The 23,703-nt window shown below is 41.5% G+C and overlaps 2 protein-coding genes across 3 annotated transcripts in view; one reads left to right on the top strand and one right to left on the bottom strand.

Annotated features, from left to right (window-relative positions):
* Window positions 1–23,703, bottom strand: part of Cul4b (cullin 4B) — a 113,184-nt gene that overhangs the window by 61,405 nt on the left and 28,076 nt on the right. The gene's annotated exons all lie outside the window — the stretch shown is intronic.
* Window positions 18,543–23,703, top strand: part of Mcts1 (MCTS1, re-initiation and release factor) — a 12,710-nt gene continuing 7,549 nt past the window's right edge. Inside the window, exons 1-3 of one of the 2 annotated variants that reach the window (XM_005358435.3) lie at window positions 18,543–18,807; window positions 19,972–20,124; window positions 20,721–20,818. In XM_005358435.3, coding sequence (XP_005358492.1) covers window positions 18,797–18,807; window positions 19,972–20,124; window positions 20,721–20,818 — 262 coding nt within the window. In that variant the 5' untranslated portion in view covers window positions 18,543–18,796. Of the gene's footprint in view, window positions 18,808–19,241; window positions 19,442–19,971; window positions 20,125–20,720; window positions 20,819–23,703 lie in introns of those variants that run through there. The other variant, XM_005358434.2, reaches the window with a different exon arrangement.

The raw sequence follows: 23,703 nt of genomic DNA, 5'->3' as shown, positions 1-23,703 counted from the left end.
TGGTTCCTGTGAGGGGTCTCTGCAAACAGCACAGCCAGCAGAGTATCTAGCAGACTGTCCATCTGTTAGTATTTAGGCATCTGTACTGGCATGCCTTTAGGGTCCTCACAGGATACCACCATCCATGCAAGGCAAGAAGGAAGTACAGTTCAGCACAACTCAGCCACTGATGTTGGTTCAAACTTCGAGAGTCGTACAACAAAGCTTAAGGCATGATTTCATCAAAACTCTTGAAAGTACAAGTGACATCTTCTATAAAGGTATGTTCTATAAATTAAGTAGGGAAGTAGGCTCAAGGTAAAAAAAAAATGTTCATAAGGGTTTAGGGAAGAGGGGAGGACAGCACTATAGATTGACTGAAATACATGTAAGAGTCTGGGGGAGCCCATGTGTCCTGACCATACAAATAGCACAGAGGTCACCAGGCTATTAACCACCTCTGTCCCCAGCCTTCTAGGCAGAAAACAGGTTATAAAACTCTATTTGAAGAGACAACCTTGTGTGTTTAACATTCCTGGTTTCCATAGTGCTTATTTGTGAACACATGGCCCTCTTGTGTTTCTACACGGTGGTTGATTCCTATAAATCTCAGCATTTGGGAGGGTGAAATAGGAGGACAATGACTTTAAAGCCATGCTGGGCTATACAGGGAGACTCTATGTCTTGTCAGGTGATAACCTGCTATATCTTGGGCTTCACCAGATGCATCCTATTGTCCTTGGACCTCCAAGACTATGAACCAAAATAAGCCTCTTTTCTTTAAAACTTATCAGTTTGTGGCATTATTTTAGCTACAAACAAATGGACTTGAACTTACCAACAATAACAAACCAGCAATGATAGCTAAATAAGAACAAATTCCTATTATGTATAAACTACCATGCCTTAGATATTTGGTTATGATAGCACAAATGACTAAGTCAAGTATCAAACTCATAGACATTCTGTGGTCCTCAGATCACATCTTGAGAACCACTGATGTCTGTGTATGTATCTACATACATATATACATATGCCATATACATATCACACACACACACACACATATATATATATCAATAAGAGAAAGACAGTATATGAGTACAGATGCTGGTATAAGTGGGTAGGTGAAGTAATAGGAATTTGTGGAAAACACTGGACAATGGAAGTAGCTAGACAAGTAGAAAAGTAAATTGTCTAGACTACACTATCACATAGCCACTAGCCACATGTGATTCATGATTTAAATGTGGCTAATATAACTAAGAAATTAATTTAAAAGAGCCACTAAATTATTTGAAAGTAAATATAAGTAGCTGTATGTACTTGTGGCTACTGTTTTGAGTGGCACAAATTATAGAATGTTTCCATCACTGCAGAAATTTATATTGAATAGCAGCACTAATCTAGTGATATATAATATGATTGGCAGGAAACATTAAGAGACCACTTAAGATTCACATTCATGAATTTAAAATGACGCCAGTCAGCATGGTTCTGTTTTTCTCTAACCACTTTCAGCTACCTGGGCCTAGGCAAAATGGGTAGATGGCATAGACTGGGTATGCCTTAGTCCATTTTCTGTTGCCATAACTGAATACCATAAACTGTGTATTTTATAAATAAAGGAGGTTTATTTAGCCTATGGTTTAGGGAGTCCAAGAGCAGCATGCAGAAAACTGGTGAAAGACTTCCTAATGGGTGATGACGGGGCAGACAGCATTACACTGTGAGACACAGCAAGCTTGTTATAACTTGGGTCTTTCTTTTCTTCTTTTGTAAAGCCACTAATACAACATGAGGGACCAATCCTAAAACTTCATCCGATTCTTAATATCTTCTAAATGTCTCATAGCCAAATCCCATCAACATATGTGACAGTGGGAAATGTTGTGTAAGTTTCAGTAAGGAACAGGGCAAACCCTAGTCCCCTACTCTCGCCTCCTGTGGAGAAAAAAACAACTGTAACTTGAAAGCTGCAGAGAAAGCATTGATTTGAGGAAGGATCCAGGTATCTTCAAGAGCAAGGCGAAGGGAGCCAGGAAAAGAGAACTGAGAATATAGGTTTTGGTCATGATGGGTATAGTGGAAAGATGTCTGTAGTTAGGGAAACCTTGGAGATGGGGACAGAGTGGAGGATCTACGGAGCCAAATGGACATGAATGAGGGCTAGATGCTGGGTCGTTATGGAGTCTGGGGCGTCTTATGGTGACTAACAAGTGGCGACAGCTGTTCTTTTTCCTTTTTTACTAAGTGTACAAACTGATGGGTGTTTCCTTATGACATCTGTATATGTATGACATGGCACTCATATTTACCCCACATTACCCTCATCTGTTCTTCCCCACCTCCTGCTGGCTCTTTCTCTCCACAAATAATGTGTTTGGATCCCATCTATTCTGCATTCCTTCCCCACCGCACCCCCACTTTCCCCTCCGAACTTCACATGGAGGACTGTTTTGCCTGTGTATATGTATCTATGTGCCTGGTGCCTGCAGAGGTCAGAACAAGGCATTAGATCTCCTAGACCTGGAGTTGTTGATGGCTGTGAGTCACCATGTGGGTGCTGGAAACTGAACCCAGGTTTTCTAAAGAGCAGCAAGTGCTCTTAATTATTGAGTCATCTCTCCAGCCCCAATCTTCCATTTTCATTTAGTTCTGCCTGTATGTACATGGGATGTGGGACCATCTGCTGGAGTCTCGCAGGGTCCGCATCCCTGAATAAAAATAACTCTTTCTCTCCAAGAAACTACCAACTGCCAATAACACATCAGACAGAGGTGGCCTTCATGAGCCTCTCCCCATCCATGCTGGGATTTAGCTGGCTTGGTCTTGTGCAACTCTTGTGGAGGCAGTTCCAGTTGGTGTAAGTTCATGTGCGCAAATGCACTGTTGTAACAGGCAAATACAGTTTCCCTAGAGCCACCTGCTCCCTTTGGATCTTACCATCTCCCCCTCTATCTTCCAAGATGTTCACTGTGGCTTGTGGAGAAAGGGTGTGATATAGCTGTCCCATTTAGAGCCGAGCACTCCACGGTCTGCACATTGGTTGTTGGTCTCTGTGTTGATCACCATCTATGGCAAAAAGAAGGTTCCTGAGCAAAGCTCCACGGACAGACTTATAACTGGTCAAAGCGCAGAGAGTAAGTGGCTATGAAAGCTCAGTCCTAAATGGGATGGCTTTATCACCCTTGTCATGCCTTTCCTGCAAGGCTCAGGGAAACTCCTGGAAAGGGTAAAGCGACTAGAAGAGGCAGAGGAAGGAGAAAAGTGTTGTTTTAGCTTCCACACACAAGTTTCTTCTTGACTTCCCTCTTTCAGGGACAGGGCTGGATATGGTTCACACACTGATGATGCTCCAGTTGTTGTAGTTGAGGACTCCTAAACTAACATGGGTGGGTGTCAGAGCATAGAGCTCTCACCCCAGAATTTGAGAAGGCCAGTTTAGAAGAGCAGGAGTGCTGGAGTTTTGTGACTTCATTGCACCTACCAGACTTATTGTAGGGACCAGAATAACTGCTGATATAAAGGAACTGGATAAGGCTGGGGGAGAAGCACAGTTGGCAGGGTGCTCAATCAGTTCGAAGCCTTTGGCTCAGTCTCTAGCTGCCTATAAACTGGGTATGGTTGCACACGTCTATAATCCCAGCACTTGGGAGGTAAGGGGGGGTATCAGAGTTCAAGGTCACCCTTGGCCGCCCTGTAAATTCAAGGTCAGCCCAAGATACCTGAGACTCTATACATAGACTTATGTGTATTGTGTTTTTAAGGTAGTTAATTGTATGATTCCTCATGACTTTTTCAAACATCCTTACTGCTATTTTACTGTCTTTTTTCTGTATTTATTCCCTCCTCCTCCTTAAAGACACACCTCCCATTTTCCCCTTTGAATCACTTGTACCCTGCTATTCCCTTCTCTATTGCCATAACCACCGCCCATCACCATGGTCCCCTTTTACCTTCCTGTTTCCTGCAGATTTTTAAAAAATATGTACAGATTGTGTGCTCACATTTGAACATTAGAAGCTAGAAACCTGAGATGAGAGAAAATGTGGGATGTTTGTTTTTCGAAGGCTGGGTTACTTCACTCAATGATCTTTTCTAGTTTCTCTATTTACCTGAAGCTTTCATTATGTCATTTTTTCTGAGTCATAGAACTCAGTCCCATCTAATAGATCTACAACACAACTCCTATATCTAAGGCTCAGGGATTACTGGGGAAGAGGGGAAGAAAGACTGTAAGAGCCAGAGGATCAGGGAGTTTGTGAGGTTGTGTCTACTAGAATTATCAGAAGCTAGGCCCATGAAGCCTTCCCAACAAGGCTGCTTAAACATGACCTGAACAAGGATGATATCAATAGACATGCTAATGTGGATGGGGGCAAACCTTGAGAGGCCACAACCCTACACAAAGAACTATAAGCAACTAAGGAATGCTGAGGGTAGGAGAAAGTCTTTCCCACGGAAAAGTGCACTAATTAGTTATCAAATACCAAATGGTCAGCCCTGAAAACACATACATACAAGTAATGTTATACAGACTGAGCAGTTATATTATTGAGGAAATATATATATATCAAAAGAAGGGAGAGTACAAGGGAGAGTTTGGAGGGAGGGAATGTAAGGGAAATTATGTAATTATATTATAATCTCAAAAAAATTAAAAAGCACAATTACATGTGTGACATGATCTCATTTGCACACTTCTGTTTGTTTCTCTTTCTTTTTGTGACAGGGTCTCATTGTATAAGCTAGGTTGGCCTAGAATTTAGAATCCTCCTGCTTCAGTCTTCTGACTGATAGGATTACATGCTCTACAGGGCTCAGAGTCATTTTTATTTTTCAAAAACATACACCAGGACTGGTGATATAGCTCAGTGGTTCAAGTGCTTGCTTTGTAAGCATGTGGTACTGGGTTCAATTCCCAGGACAACCAAAACCAAATAACTGCAAAAGCATATGTACCTCACATATTGTAATATCTATCTATCTATCTATCTATCTATCTATCTATCTATCTATCTATCTATCTATCCATCCATCTATTTATCCACACCAAAAGTTTCTGGAAGATACACATAAACCTACTATAGATGAGAATGAAAGGAAATAGCTTAAGAGGGGTGGGAAGTCAGGGCATGGAGGGATGTGGGGTATGATTTAAATTATAGAATTTAGATAGGACCAAGTTATATTTACTTGAGTTCAAAATCAGGTCCTGGAAATCCCTAGCTAGGGAAAATTGAGACACGTTCTTCTGTTCTGTACACACAAAGTGAAGATGCAAATTAATATCTACTTGAGGATTAAGTGAGCTAATATATGAAATTACTTGCAAAGGTGCCTCACTTAGGGCAATTACTCCATAAACACTAGCTTTTTCTTTCTGAATGTGGGGCATACAACCCAGGGCTTTGTATGTTTTAAGCAAGTGCTCTAGTACTAAGCCATATCACCAGCTTGAGATGCTAGCTTTATTATTGCTATTATAACTTTGTGTTTGTACATTTTATAATATGGAAATAGCCACATATTTTCTTTGAAAAATGAAAAAAAAAACAAAAACAGTAAAAAGATTTTAAAAATAACCAGAAGTGAGAAGGCTCTATGTAAAGGTGCCTATGGCCAAGTCTGATGCCCTGAGTCAGTTTGATCCCAGGGCCTCACATGGTAGAAGAACTGACTCCTACAAACTATCCTCTGGCCCCCACTCATACACCATGGCAGTGTGTGCCCACATACATACACTCCCACACACTCTCACATCCACAAATTAATAATTTTAAGATATAAAAATAATAATAATAAACTACAAAAAGAGAGACAAGGGTGTGATGTCACATGTATGCTGGCACTTGCATATAACCCCAGTACTTGGGAGGTAGAGGCAGGAGGATTTCTGTGAGTTTGAGGCCAGCCAGGATTACACAGACAGACGCTACCTCAAAGAGAAGAAAATTAAATACAAAAAAGAGGGACTAGTAAGTTGAATAAAGCTATTGAGGAGACACATCCCTGACTGGTGTCTGAAGGAGGGATAGTGTTCATTTCAGCGGTAGGAACAAGTGGCTGTGAGTATATGGCTATTTCTAGTTTTCTAGTAGGGATTGAATTTCCATCTGGAGAGTTCTATCTTATTTTCAGGGGATGAATTATTTTGGGCAGTTGTGGTGAAGTTTTGAGGAGTAAGGAGCAGTGTATGGGAAGTACCATTAGGAAGGAGAGAATTGCGGGAGTATGGCTGTGTAGGAGTGTATGTATGTGAGCACACATTGCCATGGTGTATGAGTGGGGGCCAGGGGACAACTCGTAGGAGTCAGTTCTACCACGTGAGACCCTGGGATCAAAGTCCCTTGGGTCATCAGGTTTGGCCAAAGGCAAGGAATCCACAGGCACATTAGAGACTCTACTGGCTAGTTTTATGTCAACTTGACACAAGTTAGAGTTATCTGAAAAGAGAGAACCTTAATTAAGAAAATGCCTCCATAAGTTCTAGCTGTAGGAGATTTTCTTAATTAATGATCGATGAAGCAGGGCCCAGCCCACTGTGAGTGGTTCCATCCCTGGGTAGGTGGTCCTGGGTTCTATAAGAAAGTAGTCCGAGTATGCATTTTGGAGCCAGGCAGCCAGCAAGCAGCACTCTTCCATGGCTTCTGCATCATCCCCCGCCTCCAGTTCCTGCTCTGTTAGAATTCCTGTCCTGATTTCCTTTGATGATGAACAGTGCTGCAGACATGTAAGGAAAATAAACCTTTTCCTCCCCAATTTGCTTTTGGCTATGGTGTTTTATTGCAGCAATAGTAACTCAGCTAACACAGAGGTCTGCACCTGTGGATTCACCGTATCTGGCAGCTTCATTGGGTGTTTTTCTCTTGCAGGGCTTCACAAGCCTACAGAGGAGAAGACTGGGCAGCATGAAGCAGTCTCTTTGCTAAGTCAGTTTAGGACAACAAAGAGGGTAGAATCAAGCTGTAATCAACGATTGTGAAACTCAGCAGAAGAATCAGGGAGAAGGACTCGGTTCACCTGAAGATGGAGATGAATTGTCTGGACATTACCATGTGCCAGCAAAAAGGAACACGCCTACCTACTTGCTGACTCCCACTTCCTGACTGCAGGACAGTGGTGGTGCTGTTATAAACCACCTTAGTTGGGAAAGGATATAAGGATGGCAGAAGATGGGGCTGAGAGATGGCTCAGAGTTTAAAAGAACTGGCTGCTCTTGTAGAGGACCTAGGTTCGATTCCCAACACTCACATGGCAGTTCACAACCATCTCTAATAGCCTCTGTAAGGACTGCATTCACTTACTGCACATGCAAGCAAACACTCATACTCATAAAATAAAAATAATTAAAATCCTTTTGTTTGTTTGTTTGGGGTTTTTTGATACAGAGTTTGCCTGTGTAACAGTCCTGTTTGTCCTGGAATTTGCTTTGTAGACCAGGCTGGCCTCGAACTCACTGACATCTGTCTGCCTCTGCCTCTTGAGTGCTGGGATTAAAGGCGTGTGCCACCACCACCTGGCAAAATAATTAAAATCTTTAAAAAAAAAGAATGGCAGAAGAGTTTGCTAGTGGTGGAATGGTATCCCCCCACCTGGGCTCAGTTTTGGTTTCTTCTGAAACCAGGACTCATATATCCCAGGCTGGCCTAGAACTTGCTGTGTAGTTGAGAATGATCTAGCAAAGTTTTAGAATTCATTTAAAGGAAGAAATTAGCAATTTTTTTTTTTTTTTGGTTTTTCGAGACAGGGTTTCTCTGTGGTTTTGGAGCCTGTCCTGTAACTAGCTCTTGTAGACCAGGCTGGTCTCAAACTCACAGAGATCCACCTGCCTCTGCCTCCCGAGTGCTGGGATTAAAGGCGTGTGCCACCACCGCCCGGCCAGCAAATTTTTTTAAAGCCATCATTTCTTAAACCAGTCTAAAAAAATCTGAGGCTTATGTGTGTGTTTTTTCAGCAATAAAACTATGACAGAATTTTGTTGTTTCTGGATATGTATGTATGTATGTATTTTTACTTAGGACGATAGTGACAGTCTTTGTTGGCTACAGTTCTGTAATCCTCTTGCCTCTACCTCTCAAGGGCTGGGATTCCAGGAATGTATCCGGCCTGCACTTTAAAAAAAAAATGTGCTGGACGTTGAGCCCTGGGCTCTCCCAAATGCTCTCCCACCGAATACCTTTGCACTCTAGCAGAAACACCTGGAATGAAGGGAGACCTGGGAGATCAAGTACCGGGAAGAGAAGCACAGAGAAGTGTGTTAAAGTGGAAGGCGGAACAAGGAAGAAGAGGAACAAAAATCTTAAATAGTTTAACCCATTCTGAATTATCTTCGTTAGTCCTCTGTAAGGGACACAGGGGTCCTTGTGTTCACAGACAAGCACTAGGGAAACCAGGAATGTTAAGAATGCAGGGTTGTCTCTTCAAAGACAGAGACTTGTAACCTGTTTTCCCTCCACAAGGCTGGGGACAGAGATGGTTAATAGCCAGGTAACCTCTGTGCTATCTGTGTGGCCAGGCCACACCAGATACCCCAGACCTTTATCTTGTTTGTCTCAGTCAATCTGCAGTGCTGTCCTCCCCCAGACCTTATCATGAGCTTGTTTTTCTTGAGCCTGTTTTTTCATTTAATCTATAGAACCAACCTTTCTGGAAGGTGTCACTTGTACTTTACTAAGCGGTTCAAAGTAGTAATGTCTTAAGCTTTGTTGTGCACATGGGTTTGAATTAATTGTCACCAGAAACTTTTTTCCAAATTGTGCTGTGCTTAAATATGCCTAAAATGGTAGAGTGGTGCTGGTGCAGGCCTTTAATCCCAGCACTCAGGAGGCAGAGGAAGGCAAATCTCTGTGAGTTTGAGGCCAGCCTGGTCTATAAAGTGAGTCCCAGGACAGCCAGGGCTGTTATTCATAGAAACCCTGCCTCTGAAAAAAATGCCTAAAATAAACTACTTGGGATCAGACTCTTTTTTAATTTATTTATTAATTATTTATTAAAGATTTCTGTCTCTTCCCCGCCACCACCTCCCATTTCCCTCCCCCTCCCCCAGTCAAGTCCCCCTCCTTTGTCAGCCCAAAGAGCAATCAGGGTTCCCTGCCCTGTGGGAAGTCCAAGGACCACCCACCTCCATCCAGGTCTAGTAAGGTGAGCATCCAAAATGCCTAGGCTCCCACAAAGCCAGTCCGTGCAGTAGGATCAAAAACCCATTGCTGTGGCTATGAAAGGAGACAAAGACAGAGACCTACTGTGGAGCACCAGACTGAAATCTCAAGTTCCAAATCAGGAGCAGAAGGAGAGAGAGCACGAGCAAGGAACTCAGGACCACGAGGGGTACACCCACACACTGAGACAATGGGGTTGTTCTATTGGGAACTCACCAAGGCCAGCTGGCCTGGGTCTGAAAAAGCATGGGATAAAACCGGACTCGCTGAACATAGCGGACAATGAGGACTACTGAGAACTCAAGAACAATGGGATCAGACTCTTGAAGTTTGAACCAACACCAGCTACTGAATTGTGCTGAACCGAACTTCCTTCTTATCTCCCACAGATTGACACTCCATAGTTCTCCTAGTATCTTCATTTTAGCCATGAGATCCCATTTTAGAGACAAGAACACAAAGTTTAAGTAACTTCCCATTCTTACAAGTAATTTGTCCCCAAAGAGTTTAATTGAAGTTATGCTTCATAGGGGATTATTCTCATCACAGAAGCCATAGGTTGCCAAATAAATATCTCAGTGCCAGTTTTGGGGTAACTCTCCTTGAGGCTATTGTCATTACTCTTGGTTGCCCGTCAAAAGCTGAAGGCAAGACTCTATCGCTGAAGAGAACACACACATTGGTCATAGGACATGGAGAAAGCAAATTAGCACTGACCAGGAAGCTTTCTCACCGCCAGTTAGCTTTCATAGTACTGGAAGATGCTAAGTACACAGGAAGGGGTCACCAATAATTTTACCCAACTGTGAACCCTGTTAAATGGACTATTGAATGGGGTGGTAAGATAGGCCCATATGTGCAACTGTGGCATGGATGTTATAAAGTGCCCTGGCTAGTTTTGTGTCACTTTGACACAAGCTAGAGTCATCTAAAAGGGGAACACCTCAACTGGGAAAATGCCTCTATATTATCCAGCTATAGGGCATTTTCTTAATTAGTGATTAATGGGGGAGGGCCATCCCTGAGCCGGTAGTCCTGGGTTCTATAAGAAAGTAGGCTGAGCCAGCCATGATGGATGAGCCAGTAAGCAGCACACCCCTCCCCCCAATAGCCTCTGCATTAGCTCCTGAGGCAGTTCCTGTACTGTTTGAGTTCCTGTTATGGCTTCCTTCAATGATGAACTACAACGTAGAAGTGTAAGCCAAATAAATCCTTCCCCCAAACTTGCTTTTGGGTCATGGTGTTTCATGGCAGCAATAGAAACCCTAAGGCATTAGCCATTAAATAAATGATAACCAATCTACATCCCAGAAATCCAGAGAGCTTAGGTATAGAGGAAGGCACTAGGGGATATATTTGTATCTTCCTGGCAGGGGAAGTAGACATTTTTTGTGGGTGACCAGGGGTGTGGAGGAGGGTTAGGAATGGGAGAAACGGGTGAGGAGGGAAGATAGGGTTGAGGAATAGAATGAAGGGAGAGACAACTGGAACTGAGGAGCATTTGAGGAAGGTCTGGAAGCCTAGTGTAATGGAAACTTTCTAAAATATATGAAGCCCATCCTAATGATGTCACTTAATAATAAGGGAGACCAAGCCCCAACTGGCCATCTCTTGTCACCAAAGGAGGCTTCTGGTATTGGGACTGAGTTGCATTCAACTGAGTTGTTGGCCAAGGAATATCCCATGGATATCCCCAAACAACTCAGGTTGTTGCCAAGACAATGGGTCACTGTCCGAAAACTGGCTGTGGGGTGCCATTGCTGAGGACAACAACCACACAACTCATTGAACATGGAAAAATAGAGCTGGTGCCTACACAGAATCTTCAGCCATATATCCTAGTGTCTTAGGTATGGGAAGGTACTCTGCAGGCTACAAAAAGAGAAACACAAACACCATACTCAACCACAAACCCTTTGACTTACAATCTGTCCTGCATGCAAGATATGCTGGGCAATAGTGGCTTAGAATGTGTGGGAGTAACCATCCAGTAACTGATTTGACCTAAGGCCCATGAAATGGAACCCATATTGACACTGATTGACCAAGAACCTGAGACTAGATAGCCAGGGACCTAAGGAAAAACCAAATGATACTGGTCTAGAAAACAAAAAGAAGAAGGAGAAAAAGAAAAAAAAGTGTGGTGACTCATAATGATATTCTGCTATCCTCACAGATCAGTACCTTATTCAGTCATCCTCAGAGAAGCTTCCTCCTGCAGCAGTTGGGGACAAACACAGCCAGATATGGAGGGTGCTTGTCTTATATGCCAGCTAGCTTTATGTCAACTTGACAAAAGCTAGAGTCATCTGAGGGAAAAGAACCTCAATTGAAAAAAAGTCTCCATAAGATTGGACTGTAGGCAAGCCTACAGGGCATTTTCTTGATCACTGATTGATGTGGGAGAGCCTAGCCCTTTGTGGGTGGGGCCACCTCTGAGCTGGTGGTCCTGGGTTCTATAAAAAGAGACTGAGTAAGCTATGAGGTGCAAGCCAGTAAGCAGCTCCCCTCCATAGTCTCTGTATCAGCTCCTGTCTCCAGGTTCCTACCCTGTTTGAGTTCCTGTCCCGTCTTCCCTCAGTGAAAGACTATTTACCTGGAAGTGCAAGCTGAAATAAACCCTTTCCTCCCCAACCTGCTTTCTGATTATTGTGTTCCATCACAGCAGCAATAGAAACATTAAGACATGGCAATAAGCAATTGCTTTCTAATTGGACTTAAGCCCTATTTCACAGGAGAAAGTACATATCTGGTGCTGTAAACCTGGCTAAGAACCTGTAGTTGGAAGGAGGATCAGGGTAACTTGGGTATTCTTAGAAAACAGGAACTGGCCCCTTTAAGAAAAGCTGCTTTTTGTTTTGGGGGTTATCCTACCCTCTCCCCTCAGGAGATTGCAACTGTCCCTATTCCTTCGAACTCTAGATGTCACTTCCTTTCATTGGCCCTTCTCCAATTGTCGCTTCACTTTCCTGCCTCAGCCTTCTTTCCAGGGCATACAGGACAAATTTAGGTGTAACCCCTAGATAACTACCCCATCACCCAAGACCCCCACAACAGCTGGGGAATTCACAGGCCCTAGTGGTGAACCTGCTAAATGGATGTAGTATCAAACTGCTCTCTAAATTCAGTTTTTTACCCATAGAATAACGTAGCCCTTAGACTTCATCCATGATGTTTCTTTGGGCAGGGAACAGTGGTTAACATAGACACTCGTAACTGGTGTAAGTGTAGAGAATAAGTGTCAGTGGAGTGTTCAGCCACAAAAGGGGCATCTATATTAGACTCCTCTCTAGAATGCTCAGTGAGCATAATGGAAGAGGGGACAGGAAGATTGGAAGGTTGGCGAGGACTGGTGAAAAACAACCAACCAACCAACCAAACAACCAAACAAACAAGCAAAAAAGAAACGTGTCTTCTGGATGTGACAGAACCTACTGAACTCAGGAACTCACAGCCTCTGTAGTTGACAAGACCCGCAGAGGATCAAGCTAATCAACAGGCTAGGGTGGAGTGGGAAGGGGCTCCCGTCTTCACACCTGAGGCCTACGGACAATGGATAGCTTCTGGGGAGAAAGATACAGTTTCCTTTAAGGGTGTGACCCCTGGGACAACAACTGTCTTCAGTGGATGGATGGCCCATATCCAGGAGAGCACAAACTAGACTCAATTAGTTGTGTTTTGCTTTTATAAAACAGAGGACAGGAAATTGGTGGGGATGGCTGGCAGAGAGGGAGGAGTTTGGAGCAGGAGTGGGGAGTGAAAGTGACCTGAAAGCATTGTGTGAAATTCTCTGAGCAAAAGGGGGAAAAGCAACTTGTTCACAGTCCCAACAAGTCAAACTGGGTGCTTTCATGTTTGGTAGTGATAGAAGAAAAGGGGTGTGAGTGAGGCACCACGCGTTTGGCTCCTTACCAGTCTTGCTGTTTGGTGAGTCCTGATAGTGTTCTGATAGGAACTCTCAGGTCTCCAAAAGCAGCTGTGTTTGAGACTGGAGGTGGGAGCTGTTTATTTCACTGATGTTGCTTTGTAGAGGAAGATCTGGACAAGAAGTACTACCGTGCTTTCTCACTTAGGCTTTTCAGAGTTGGTAGGGGGCACTGGGGAAGTTTTGTGATTCTTAGGCGAGTTTTGATCTATCAGGGGATAGAAAGCCAGGCTGCAGCTGCCTCTAAAGTAGAAGGCTGAGAGGCAGTCTGTGGGAAATATGAGCTTACGAGAAGCCTTCACAGGCTATAGATTCTGAGAGACAGGGGGCCCAGCAAGGGTCTGGCAGTGGCTCAGTTCTTTCTTGCAGTGAAAGCAGCTTCTCCACTGTTCAAATTTGTGCCCTGTCTTCTAAGAAAATCTTTCTTTCCTCGACTCTCTAAAGGGTCTGAGTGCTATGCTTATTGCTTAGGTAGTACTTCCCTGGGTTGCACTTAGAGCATAGTATCAGCATGAGTTTGTAAAACATGCTCTAAACCCTAAGTGTACAAACACAACTGTGACATGTTTAATGCTTTTACAGCTTTTAGTGAAATACATGACTGGCTTGGGGATTATGTCCTATCCTGTGTAGACATTGGGGATCTTGTAAAATAAGATGCAGGAAATATTTATCAATAAACTATAGGAGAGAAATCATGTATATCAAAATCATAAAAGAACTTGATAACTGTTTATGACACGAATAAATAAAGATTTCCAGGATTCGGATTTAGTTGATTTTGGTTAAGGTACTGTGTCTCACTGTATTACCCAGGTTGTCCTTGAATTTGCAAGGCTTTATTCTCTTGAGAGCTGACATTAGAGGCCTATACCACCCCATCTGGCCTGAAGTTCATTTTTCATTTTTCTTTTTGTATTTTTGAGATGGTCTCATAGCTTAGGCTGGCCTTAGACTTCTGATCCTCTTGTGCCTCTCAAGTGTTGTACTTACAGTGCTGAGTCATCATTACTTTAATTTTATTTTTTCAAGGCAGGGCTTCTCTGTGTAGCCCTGGCTGTCTTGGAACAAATTCTGTAGACCAGGCTGGCCTTGAACTCAGAGATTCACCTGTCTCTGCTTCCAGAGTGCTGGGATTAAAGGTGTACGCCTCCACCACCCAGCTCAATTTTTAATTTTTGAAGAGAATAATTTTGAAATACATCCTCTGTGGCACTGGTTTGTTATAGCAATGATTTACTTAAAGGTGAATGCTGGACCAGCAAGATGGTGCAACAGGTAAAGATGCTTATGTTAAGCTTGATCACATGAGTTTGCTTCCCAGGTTCCAAAGGCAGAAGAGCTGACTCCTACAAGCTACCCTCTGCTCACATGCACACTGTGGTATGCACATGAGCACACTGCATACGCAATAAATAAATAAAATAATTTCTTTCTCAGGAAAAAATTCTAAAACATAATCTTGGAAAAGAAGACTCCATTTCATTATTATACTATATATAACACTATTTTGTTATTTTTTTTTCTGGGGTGATATACAGAAACCCCTATCTATCCCAGACAGAGGAAGCAAGGACAAAACAAAGAAAGAAACAATTCAGGGCTGGAGAGATGGCTCAGAGGTTAAGAGCACTGGCTGCTCTTTCAGAGGACCTGGGTTCAATTCCCAGCAATCACATGTCAGCTCACAACTGTCTGTATCTCCAGTTCCAGGGGATCTGACACCCTCATACAGACATACATGTAGGAAAAACATCAATGCACATAAAATAAACAAAAATAAATTATTTTTTTTAAAAAGAAACAATTCAGGGCTGGAAAGATGGGCTCCGTGGTTAAGAGCTCTATTCTAGAGGTCCTGAGTGAGTTCAATTTCCAGCAACCACATGGTGGCTCACAACCATCTCTAGTGGACTCTGATGCCCCCTTCTGGCATAAAGTCATACATGAAGATAGAGCACTCATACATAAAATAAATAAATACATTTTAAAAAGAAAGAATTCTTTCAAGTTCCGTTTGGTAATTAATGATACAGCAGGCGTGTGAGGGTGGGGTGGGTGCGTATGTTTGGTACATACTAGGTATACGCTGTGCTGCTGAATTGTGTGGCAGTTGATGCTTGTAGACTAGGCTGGCCTTGAATTCACAGAGATCCTCCTGCCTCTGTCTTCTGAGTACTGGGATTAAAGGCGTGTGCCCCCACCAACCAGTTTAGTTTTTAAGTTTTGAGGTAGAGTCTCACTATGTTGCTCAGGCCAGCGTTGAATTTGAACTCTTTTTCCCTCAGCTTCCTGAGTATCTGAGATTACAGGCCACTGCTAGCAGACTGTGAGTGGTAGTTGCTGCTTGGTTGCTTAGAGTTTTTATTGTTCTTTTGTGTTGTTGCTGTTTTTGTTTGAGGCAGACCCTTACTCCATAGGCTGACCTGAAATTCACCAAGTAGCTCAGGCTGACCCCAAACATGATGTTCTCCTACTCAGCCTCCCAAGTGCTGGAATTACAAGCATCAACAAAATAAACCTAAAAATTAAGATAAGAGGAATGAGAATGTAGCTCAGTGGTGGAGTGCTTGCCCAGTGTGCACAATGCCTTGGGTTCCATTCTCAGTACCACCACAATCACTTACAAAAAAAATCCAAAAACCCAAAGCCCCAAACAAAACAAAAATGCCATCGACTGGGTACTGTACTGGCAATACATGGTACCAGCTCTAGCAAGAGATTGACTGCATGAGTAAGAAGTTATTATTTCTACTAATATGAATTTCTGAATAAATGTAAGTAGTTTTTAAATTATTATTTTCTTATGTGTATGGGTGTTCTTCCTTCATACACACCTGGTGCTCATGGAGGCAAGAATAGGGCATTGGAGCACCCAGGAATATGCGGCTCCATGGGTCCTAGGAAGTAAACCCAGGTCCTCTGGAAGAGCAGCCAGTACTTTTAACTGGGGAAACATCGCTCTAATCCCCTTAGTAGATTTTCAAAGAAAAAGCGCAATAAAATAATAAATTTGTCCACTTATTACTAATTTTGTTTTGTTTTTCAAAATAGTGTTTCTCTGTGTAACCCTGGCTGCCCTGGAACTTGCTCTACAAATCAGGCTGACCTGGAACTCAGGGGTCAACCTGATCAACATAAGGAGTTCCAGGCCGGCCTGGGACATACAATGAAGTCCTGTCTCAAAAAAAAAAATTACACAAGCAAAATATATTTCTTCTCTTTTTTTTTGTTTTTTTTGTTTTTTGAGACAGGGTTTCTCTGTGGCTTTGGAGCCTGTCCTGGAACTAGCTCTTGTAGACCAGGCTGGTCTCGAACTCACAGAGATCCGCCTGCCTCTGCCTCCCGAGTGCTGGGATTAAAGGCGTGCGCCACCACCGCCCGGCTATTTCTTCTCTTTTTATTTAGAAATTTATTTTTGCATAAAAACCAAAAAAAAAAAAGTCACAAGGCATAAAAACCAAAAAAAAAAAAAAGTCACAAGGCATAAAAACAAAAAAAAAATTATTTTTCCCTCTTATTTTATACCCTGGCCACCATTTCCCCTCCCTCCTCTCCTCCCAACCCACCCTCTCCCCCAGGTCCACTCTTCCCTGTTTCCTTTTACAAAATAGCAAGCCTCCCAGGGATATCAACCAAACATGGCATAACGCATTACAAAATGACTAGGCACAAACCCTCATATCAAGGCTAGACTAGGCAACGCAGTAGGAGGTAAAGGGTCCCAAAAGCGGGCAAAAAATGAGTTAGAGACAGCCCCTGCTCCCGTTGTTAAGAGTTCCACAAGAATACCAAGCTACACAGTCATAATAGATGTGCAGAGGACCAAGGTCAGACTTATGACTCTCTGACTATCGCTTCATTTACTGTGAGTCCCTATGAGCCCTGGTGAGTTGACTCTGTGGGCTGTGTTCTTGTAGTGTCTTAATCCCCTGGCTCCTTCCTCCCCGTCTTCTGCACGATTCCCTAAACTCTGCCTAATGTTTGGCTGTGGTTCTCTGTGTCTGTTTCCATCAGTTGCTGGTTGAAGCCTCTCTGTTGATGATTATGTTAGGCTCCTATCAATGTGTATAGCAGAGTATTATTAGGAATCAGCAAAATGGGTTTCTTTCTTTCTTTCTTTCTTTTTTTTTTTTTTGTTTTTTTTTTTTTGTTTTTTGAGACAGGGTTTCTCTGTGGCTTTGGAGCCTGTCCTGGAACTAGCTCTGTAGACCAGGCTGGTCTCGAACTCACAGAGATCCGCCTGCCTCTGCCTCCCGAGTGCTGGCATTAAAGGCGTGCGCCACCACCGCCCAGCTCTTTCTTTCTTTCTTTCTTTTTTTTTTTTTTTTAATTCGCTCCGTAGACCAGGCTGGCCTTGAACTCACAGAGATCCACCTGCCTCTGCCTCCTGAGTGCTGGGATTAAAGGCATGCACCACAAAATGGATTCTTTATCTCTTCATTTAGATTATGACTATTATTACTGGTCCAGTGGTCTTTTCATTCTTTAAGGAAATTGCCTATTTTTAAATTTCTGTTTTGTTTTCTTTTTGAGATGGGGGTCTCAAGTTTCCTCCTGCCATTCAAGTGCTCTGAATATGGGCTGTGTTAACCATGTCTGACAGGAAATTCTACTTTTTTGATTGTTTGTTTTTATTTTTTTTGTTTTTTGAAACAAGGTTTCTCTGTGAAACAGTCCTGGCTTTCCTGGAACTCATTCTGTAGACCAGGCTGGCATTCAATTTACAGAGACCCACCTGCAGCTGCCTCCCAAATGCTGGGAATAAAGGTGTGAGCCACCACTGCCCGGCTGGTTTTTTTTTATTTAATTTTTTATTTTTTGAGACATGGTTTCTCTGTGACCCTGGCTATCCCTAAACCTAAACTAGTACTGTACAACAGGCTGGCCTTGAACTCAGAGACCCACCTACCCAGCCTCCCAAGTGCTGGGATTAAAGGCGTAAACCATCATTCCCTACTACATTCTATTTATAGTTCAGTTTCTAAGTATCCGAGTGAAGCAGGGGACAGCAACTTGGTGACTTATTTGATAATTCTGAGAGCACTTCACTCTCTAATGACTAGTGCTGCCAGATTAAAAAAAAAAGAGGTTGTTTAATTAAATTCAGATAAACAAGTAGTTCTTAGCATAGGCATGTTCAAAATGTAGATGAGATATGCTTGCAGTAAAAGATGTTCACTTAATTTGAAATACAAATTTAATTAAGTATCCTGTAATTTGAGGATCATCTAGGTTCGTGCTGCTTGGTAAGCACCAATTCCCTAGGTCATCTCAGACAAAAAACAAAAATCATTGTCATTACAAATATTTGGTACAGTAATGGATAGCAACCAAATGATCAAAGAATTTTGACCCTTTGAGGAACCCGTAACTGACGCAACTGCTTAAAATGTTGCTTTTATTGATTCCCGCCCTCCTCCATTCTTCTCTTTCAGCAACCAGAAAGAATTGCTTGATCACTTCTAAAGTCCCGCCCTTTCGGCTATCCCCAATGGGGAGTAAGCTGTTACTCAAAAGGAGGCAACAAAAGCGTCAACGTGGAGTTGAGAGGAGCGGAAGTAGTCAGATTTCGCTGAGGGCCGTAAAGCGGGTAGTATTTTCGCCTTCCGGATAACGACAGCAGCTCCTACTGTCAGTGCCGGCCTTCCTCGTGCCGGACCCTTCCTAATTCAATTTCCTTCCCATTCCGGGCCCTTCCCTATCGTCGCCCCCTTCACCTTGGATCATGTTCAAGAAGTAAGGACACGCTGTGGCCTCCCTCGGCTGCTCACAAAGGCGGTGGGGGTGGGGGTGGGGAAGAGGGCGAGAGCAAAGGTCCTCTTTCTCTCCTCCGCCCCTGCCATCCTGACTCCCTAAGATTTTTTTTTTTATATATATATATATATAGTACTATGCTCTCACTCAGGACTTGGAACACTTCTTTAAGCTTTCCGTCTCTAGCCCTCAATCGGGGTTTGGCTCTCCCGCTCCCATTTTCTTTCTCCTTAACCCTGTTCTGCCCCCTCCGGCAGTGCTATCTCCATTCCTAGGTTTCTACCAATCACATCCTTGCATTGTGATTTAGGGGCACATCCTCCTTAGTTGAGAGGAGAGCCCTGCACTCGCTGCCATATGTTTATTAGTTATGAACTGAAAAAGGGAAGGCTTGACTTCCTGGGTCATGGCAGCGAAGGAGTCTGGGTGACAGGAAGCAGGCAGTCTATCAAGCCTATTGCTTAGCTGCCAGATTAACCTTGTCTTGAAAACAACGAGATAGTCCTGTGTGCTAGTCAGTGTAGGAAGACAAAAATTCCTTGGAAACCTACCCAGTGGGTTTATCTTCCAGATTTGATAGACGCGAAAGGCAAAGGGGGAACATGGGAAAAGGAAGGTGGGTTTTGTGCATGAAAATTTGAGCAGATCTTAACGGATCTTAAAATTATCATCAACATTCCTAAAAAAAAAAAAAAAAGTCCCAGCAGACTCCATAACCTGCCGGGGCTCATTCTTTTGTTATGCTTGGGTGGTCTTTTGTATCTTAACTTGTGAGGTTTTGTTTAGATTAAAAAACCCACAAGTTTTTTTTTATTATGGGTGGGAATCTATTTTTTTCTTTGAGCAAGAATTTTTAGTAAAAGGCATTTATGTAGCTGATAATGAATTCTAGCATAACAATTACTCTGCCCTCATTAATTGCAACAGGCATGGCAGTTTATTCTAATATTGTTTTAAAACGTTGGTTTTATGTTGTATAAGACAAATGGAGATTGTGGTATTTTAAAAGCAATTTACTTCATAATTATTTTAAGCATGACTACTTGCTTGGGAATAGATGATTAATTAGAACCTTACTTTTAGATTTTCTGATTCTTCTGCTTAGCAATGCCCTCTTTTTTTTTTCTTTGAAAAATCATTTGCCAGATTTGATGAAAAAGAAAATGTGTCCAACTGCATCCAGTTGAAAACCTCGGTTATTAAGGGTATTAAAAATCAATTGATAGAGCAATTTCCAGGTATTGAACCATGGCTTAATCAAATCATGCCTAAGAAAGATCCTGTGAAAATTGTCCGATGGTAAGTCCTTGTTTTTCTCCACATAAAGATTAGAGTAGCTCCCTGTATCGAAAAACAAAAAAAAAAAAGATTAGAGTAGCTAACTATCAAAGGTTAGACTGTTCTCATTCTAAATGGAATATTTCCACATTAGCTATTGATAGACTAATAACGAGAATAGACAGAATTAACTCTAAACTTGTTAGCTATCCATAGACTAATGACGAGAATGGACAGAATTAACTCTAAACTTGTCAATATTTCTATTTTCAAATCTTATCTACATATATTAAAATGTGTATTGTTTTATCAAAGACTTGTTTCTATAATTGAATTTATTTCAGTTTGCTCTTGAAAGATGTATTTTATTACTTGACAATGGAATTACAATAATAAAATGTGGAATGAAATTGGATGTAGCAGGTCATATTTCCTCTCTGTCCTCTATTGTTTTCTCTACTGGATAGGTATTTTTAGGTCAGGATCTTCACTGGATTAATAAGCTCATGTATCTTTGTATGTGGCTATTTCATGTTATAATTTTATAGGATGTTTGACTTATATTCACTTTGGAAAGAAAATATCTAACTTGGTACTTTGTGACATTTCTCTTACAGCCATGAACACATAGAAATCCTTACAGTAAATGGGGAATTACTGTTTTTTAGACAAAGAGAAGGGCCTTTTTATCCAACCCTAAGATTACTTCATAAATGTAAGTCTTGTTAGAAATATGCATTTGGGAATATAAAAATACACAAAAGGAGTTGAAAACTATAGGAGTGGAAAGTTACTTCTGATAGTTTGTTATTTATTTGTGCTAAGTAATGAGGAATATAAAAGTAAAGTGGATTCTCATCTTGTAAGTCTGAAAAATGCAAATTCTCTTATGTATTAGAGAAAGCCCTCCCCCTACAAAAAGAAGCATTCATTAGTTCATCCATTCAATAACAGCCCAGTGAGGTGGCTCACAGAGCTTGGGAAGTTGAGACAAGAGAATAACACAATTTTGAGGCGAGTCTGGACTATCAGGTGATACCCTCCTCCGAAACAAAGACCCCCCAAAATCTTAATTCAATAATTATTTAGTGAACTTTCTATATGTTGGCACTAGGGGCTAGTGTAATCGTAAGCAAAGACAGACATAGTCCCTTGTCCTTATTGTAGTTAGAAGACTAGACCAGTATGTAATTGTAAACATATATTCATAAACTGATAAGGGCTTTGAAGATTTTCATTTTAATTTATTACTAGAGTTCCCTAATAGAGATAATTCTGTGTATAGAAAAGCATTAGGTAAATGTGGGAGTCCCATTTATTACTGATTGAGTATATGAACAGATGTCATGAAATCAAATAATGTTTATTTCATGCATACATTTACAAATTGTTAGACTGACTATATTACAAAAAAATGGAGGAAGATATAATTCCAATGAGCAAGAACTTTTCAAGTGGGAACTAAATTTTTGCTGTTTGATTTGGTATTGTTGTCAAGAGGCAGAAGGAAAGATTGTGATTTATAGACTCTATTGTGATGGGTAGTGGTGATTGAATTATCTCCTTGTAAAAAACCAAATTCATTAAATCACAAGGAGATACAGTTTTAATTGCCTAACCTTACAGAGGTCAGGAGTAGAAAAACTGTTTGGCAAATCTTAAAGCAGGTGAAATATTTTAATATTCATAAAACTAATTATAGTTATTCAAATAAGCATTGCTATTTTTAGGTTAAGATCTGATAGAAATTAAATTCAGATGCAGTGGGAATAAGTTGTTGTTATTGTTCTTTGTGACAAACACTAGGTAACCAAGGCTGCTTTTGTACTTCTAATTCTTCTACCTCTACCTCCTAGGAGATGGGATTATAAAGCTGTGCCACCATATTTGGCTACTGTCATTATTTCTAGGGAGCGTAGAGAAGTTTAAAAACTCTAAGGACTGGAGAGATGATTTAGCAGTTACTGGCTACTCTTCCAGAGGTCCTGAGTTCAATTCCCAGCACCCATATGATGACTCACAACTGTCTCTTACTGTAGTCCCATGGAATCTAATGCCCTCTTCTGGTGTGCATGCATGTAGACAAAACACCCATAGTCCTCAATAAATCTAAAGAAAAACAAAGCCATTAAAACCTCCAATCCTCGAGTCATCATGTGAAAGCCTCTAGAGATTCTTTAATTGTTGGTTTGTATTTTATTGGTATATACACACAGATACTTTTGTTTAAGATTACAAAAACATATGTACATAAATGTGGGAAATCACAGGAATAGGAAACTAATAAGCAAGTGTATTCCTGTAATCCAGAGTAAACTATATTTAGTTCATTGGTATATTCTCATCCACTTTATTTCCTATGTTGTATACAAACACTTTCTGTTTTGTTTTATTTTGTGCTGGAAATTGAACCCAGGACCTTGTGCATGCTAGGTTGACTTTATAGTGCCAAGCATAATCATTTTTGTTCTTTTAAAATTGGGCTCTCTACTACTTAGTTTTCTCTATTAAGACTTTGCATTGGTAAATCATATGCACTTGCAGTTATATCATTATTGATAGGATTATTAGTTATAAGAGTTCTTTTCTTTTTCTTTTTCTTTTTTTTTTTTTGAGACAGGTTTCTCTGTGGCTTTGGAGCCTGTCCTGGAACTAGTTCTTGTAGACCAGGCTGGCCTCAAACTCACAGAGATCCACCTGCCTCTGCCTCCCCAGTGCTGGGATTCAAGGCACGTGCCACCACCGCCCAGCTAAGAGTTCTTTTCACACAATTCTATCATTCTTCCTCTTTCTAGTAACCACTGATTTTTTGATTGAGATAGGGTTTCTCTGTGTGTAGCCCTGGCTGTCCTGGACTCACTTTGTAGACCAGTCTGGCCTTGAACTGAAAGAGATTTGCCTCTGCCTCCAGAGTGCTGGGATTAAAGGTGTGGGCCACCATTGCTTGGCCAGTGATCCTTTTTGACAATATTTTATTTCTGCTTTTTTCATTTACATGTTGTATTGTGAAGAGTTTATAGGCATTAAGTATTTTCTAAAAGCATGTTTTATTGTAGACTTAAACTACTTTTTTTGTTCTTGTTTGTTTTTCGAGATAGGGTTTCTCTGTGTAGCTTTGGAGCCTGTCCTGGCACTCATTCTGTAGACCAGGGTGGCCTTGAACTCACAGAGATCTGCCTTGCTCTGCCTCCCAAGTGCAGGGATTAAAGCCGTGCGCTACCTCCAATTTATACTACTCTTATTGATATATCTTCCCTCTACCATTTGTTAGACATTGTGATCCACCTGAGTTTCTTTTTTTGTATGTTAGTGATGGAACACATCTTTCTATCCAACATCCTGCACATCCCTCCTTATTATTTAGGACAGACTCAGAAGTAGAGTTACTGGGTTAAGAATAGAATTCTTTTCAAGGCTTTTAATCCATGCTGCTAAGTTGTTCTAAAGGAAGCTTACACCCATTTGCAAGCTATTTGGATGTATACTCCTATACTCTTTTCTTGAAAATATTTATCAAATTTGTTAGTAAAGGACAGTGATTTGGCTTTTATTTTGCTTTGTTTTTTTTTTTGTTGTTGTTGTTTTTCTTTTTTTCCTTTT

Source organism: Microtus ochrogaster, chromosome X (genome assembly GCF_000317375.1).
Source record: "Microtus ochrogaster isolate Prairie Vole_2 chromosome X, MicOch1.0, whole genome shotgun sequence".
NCBI lineage: Eukaryota > Metazoa > Chordata > Mammalia > Rodentia > Cricetidae > Microtus > Microtus ochrogaster.
This window is presented reverse-complemented; position numbering and strand designations above follow the sequence as displayed.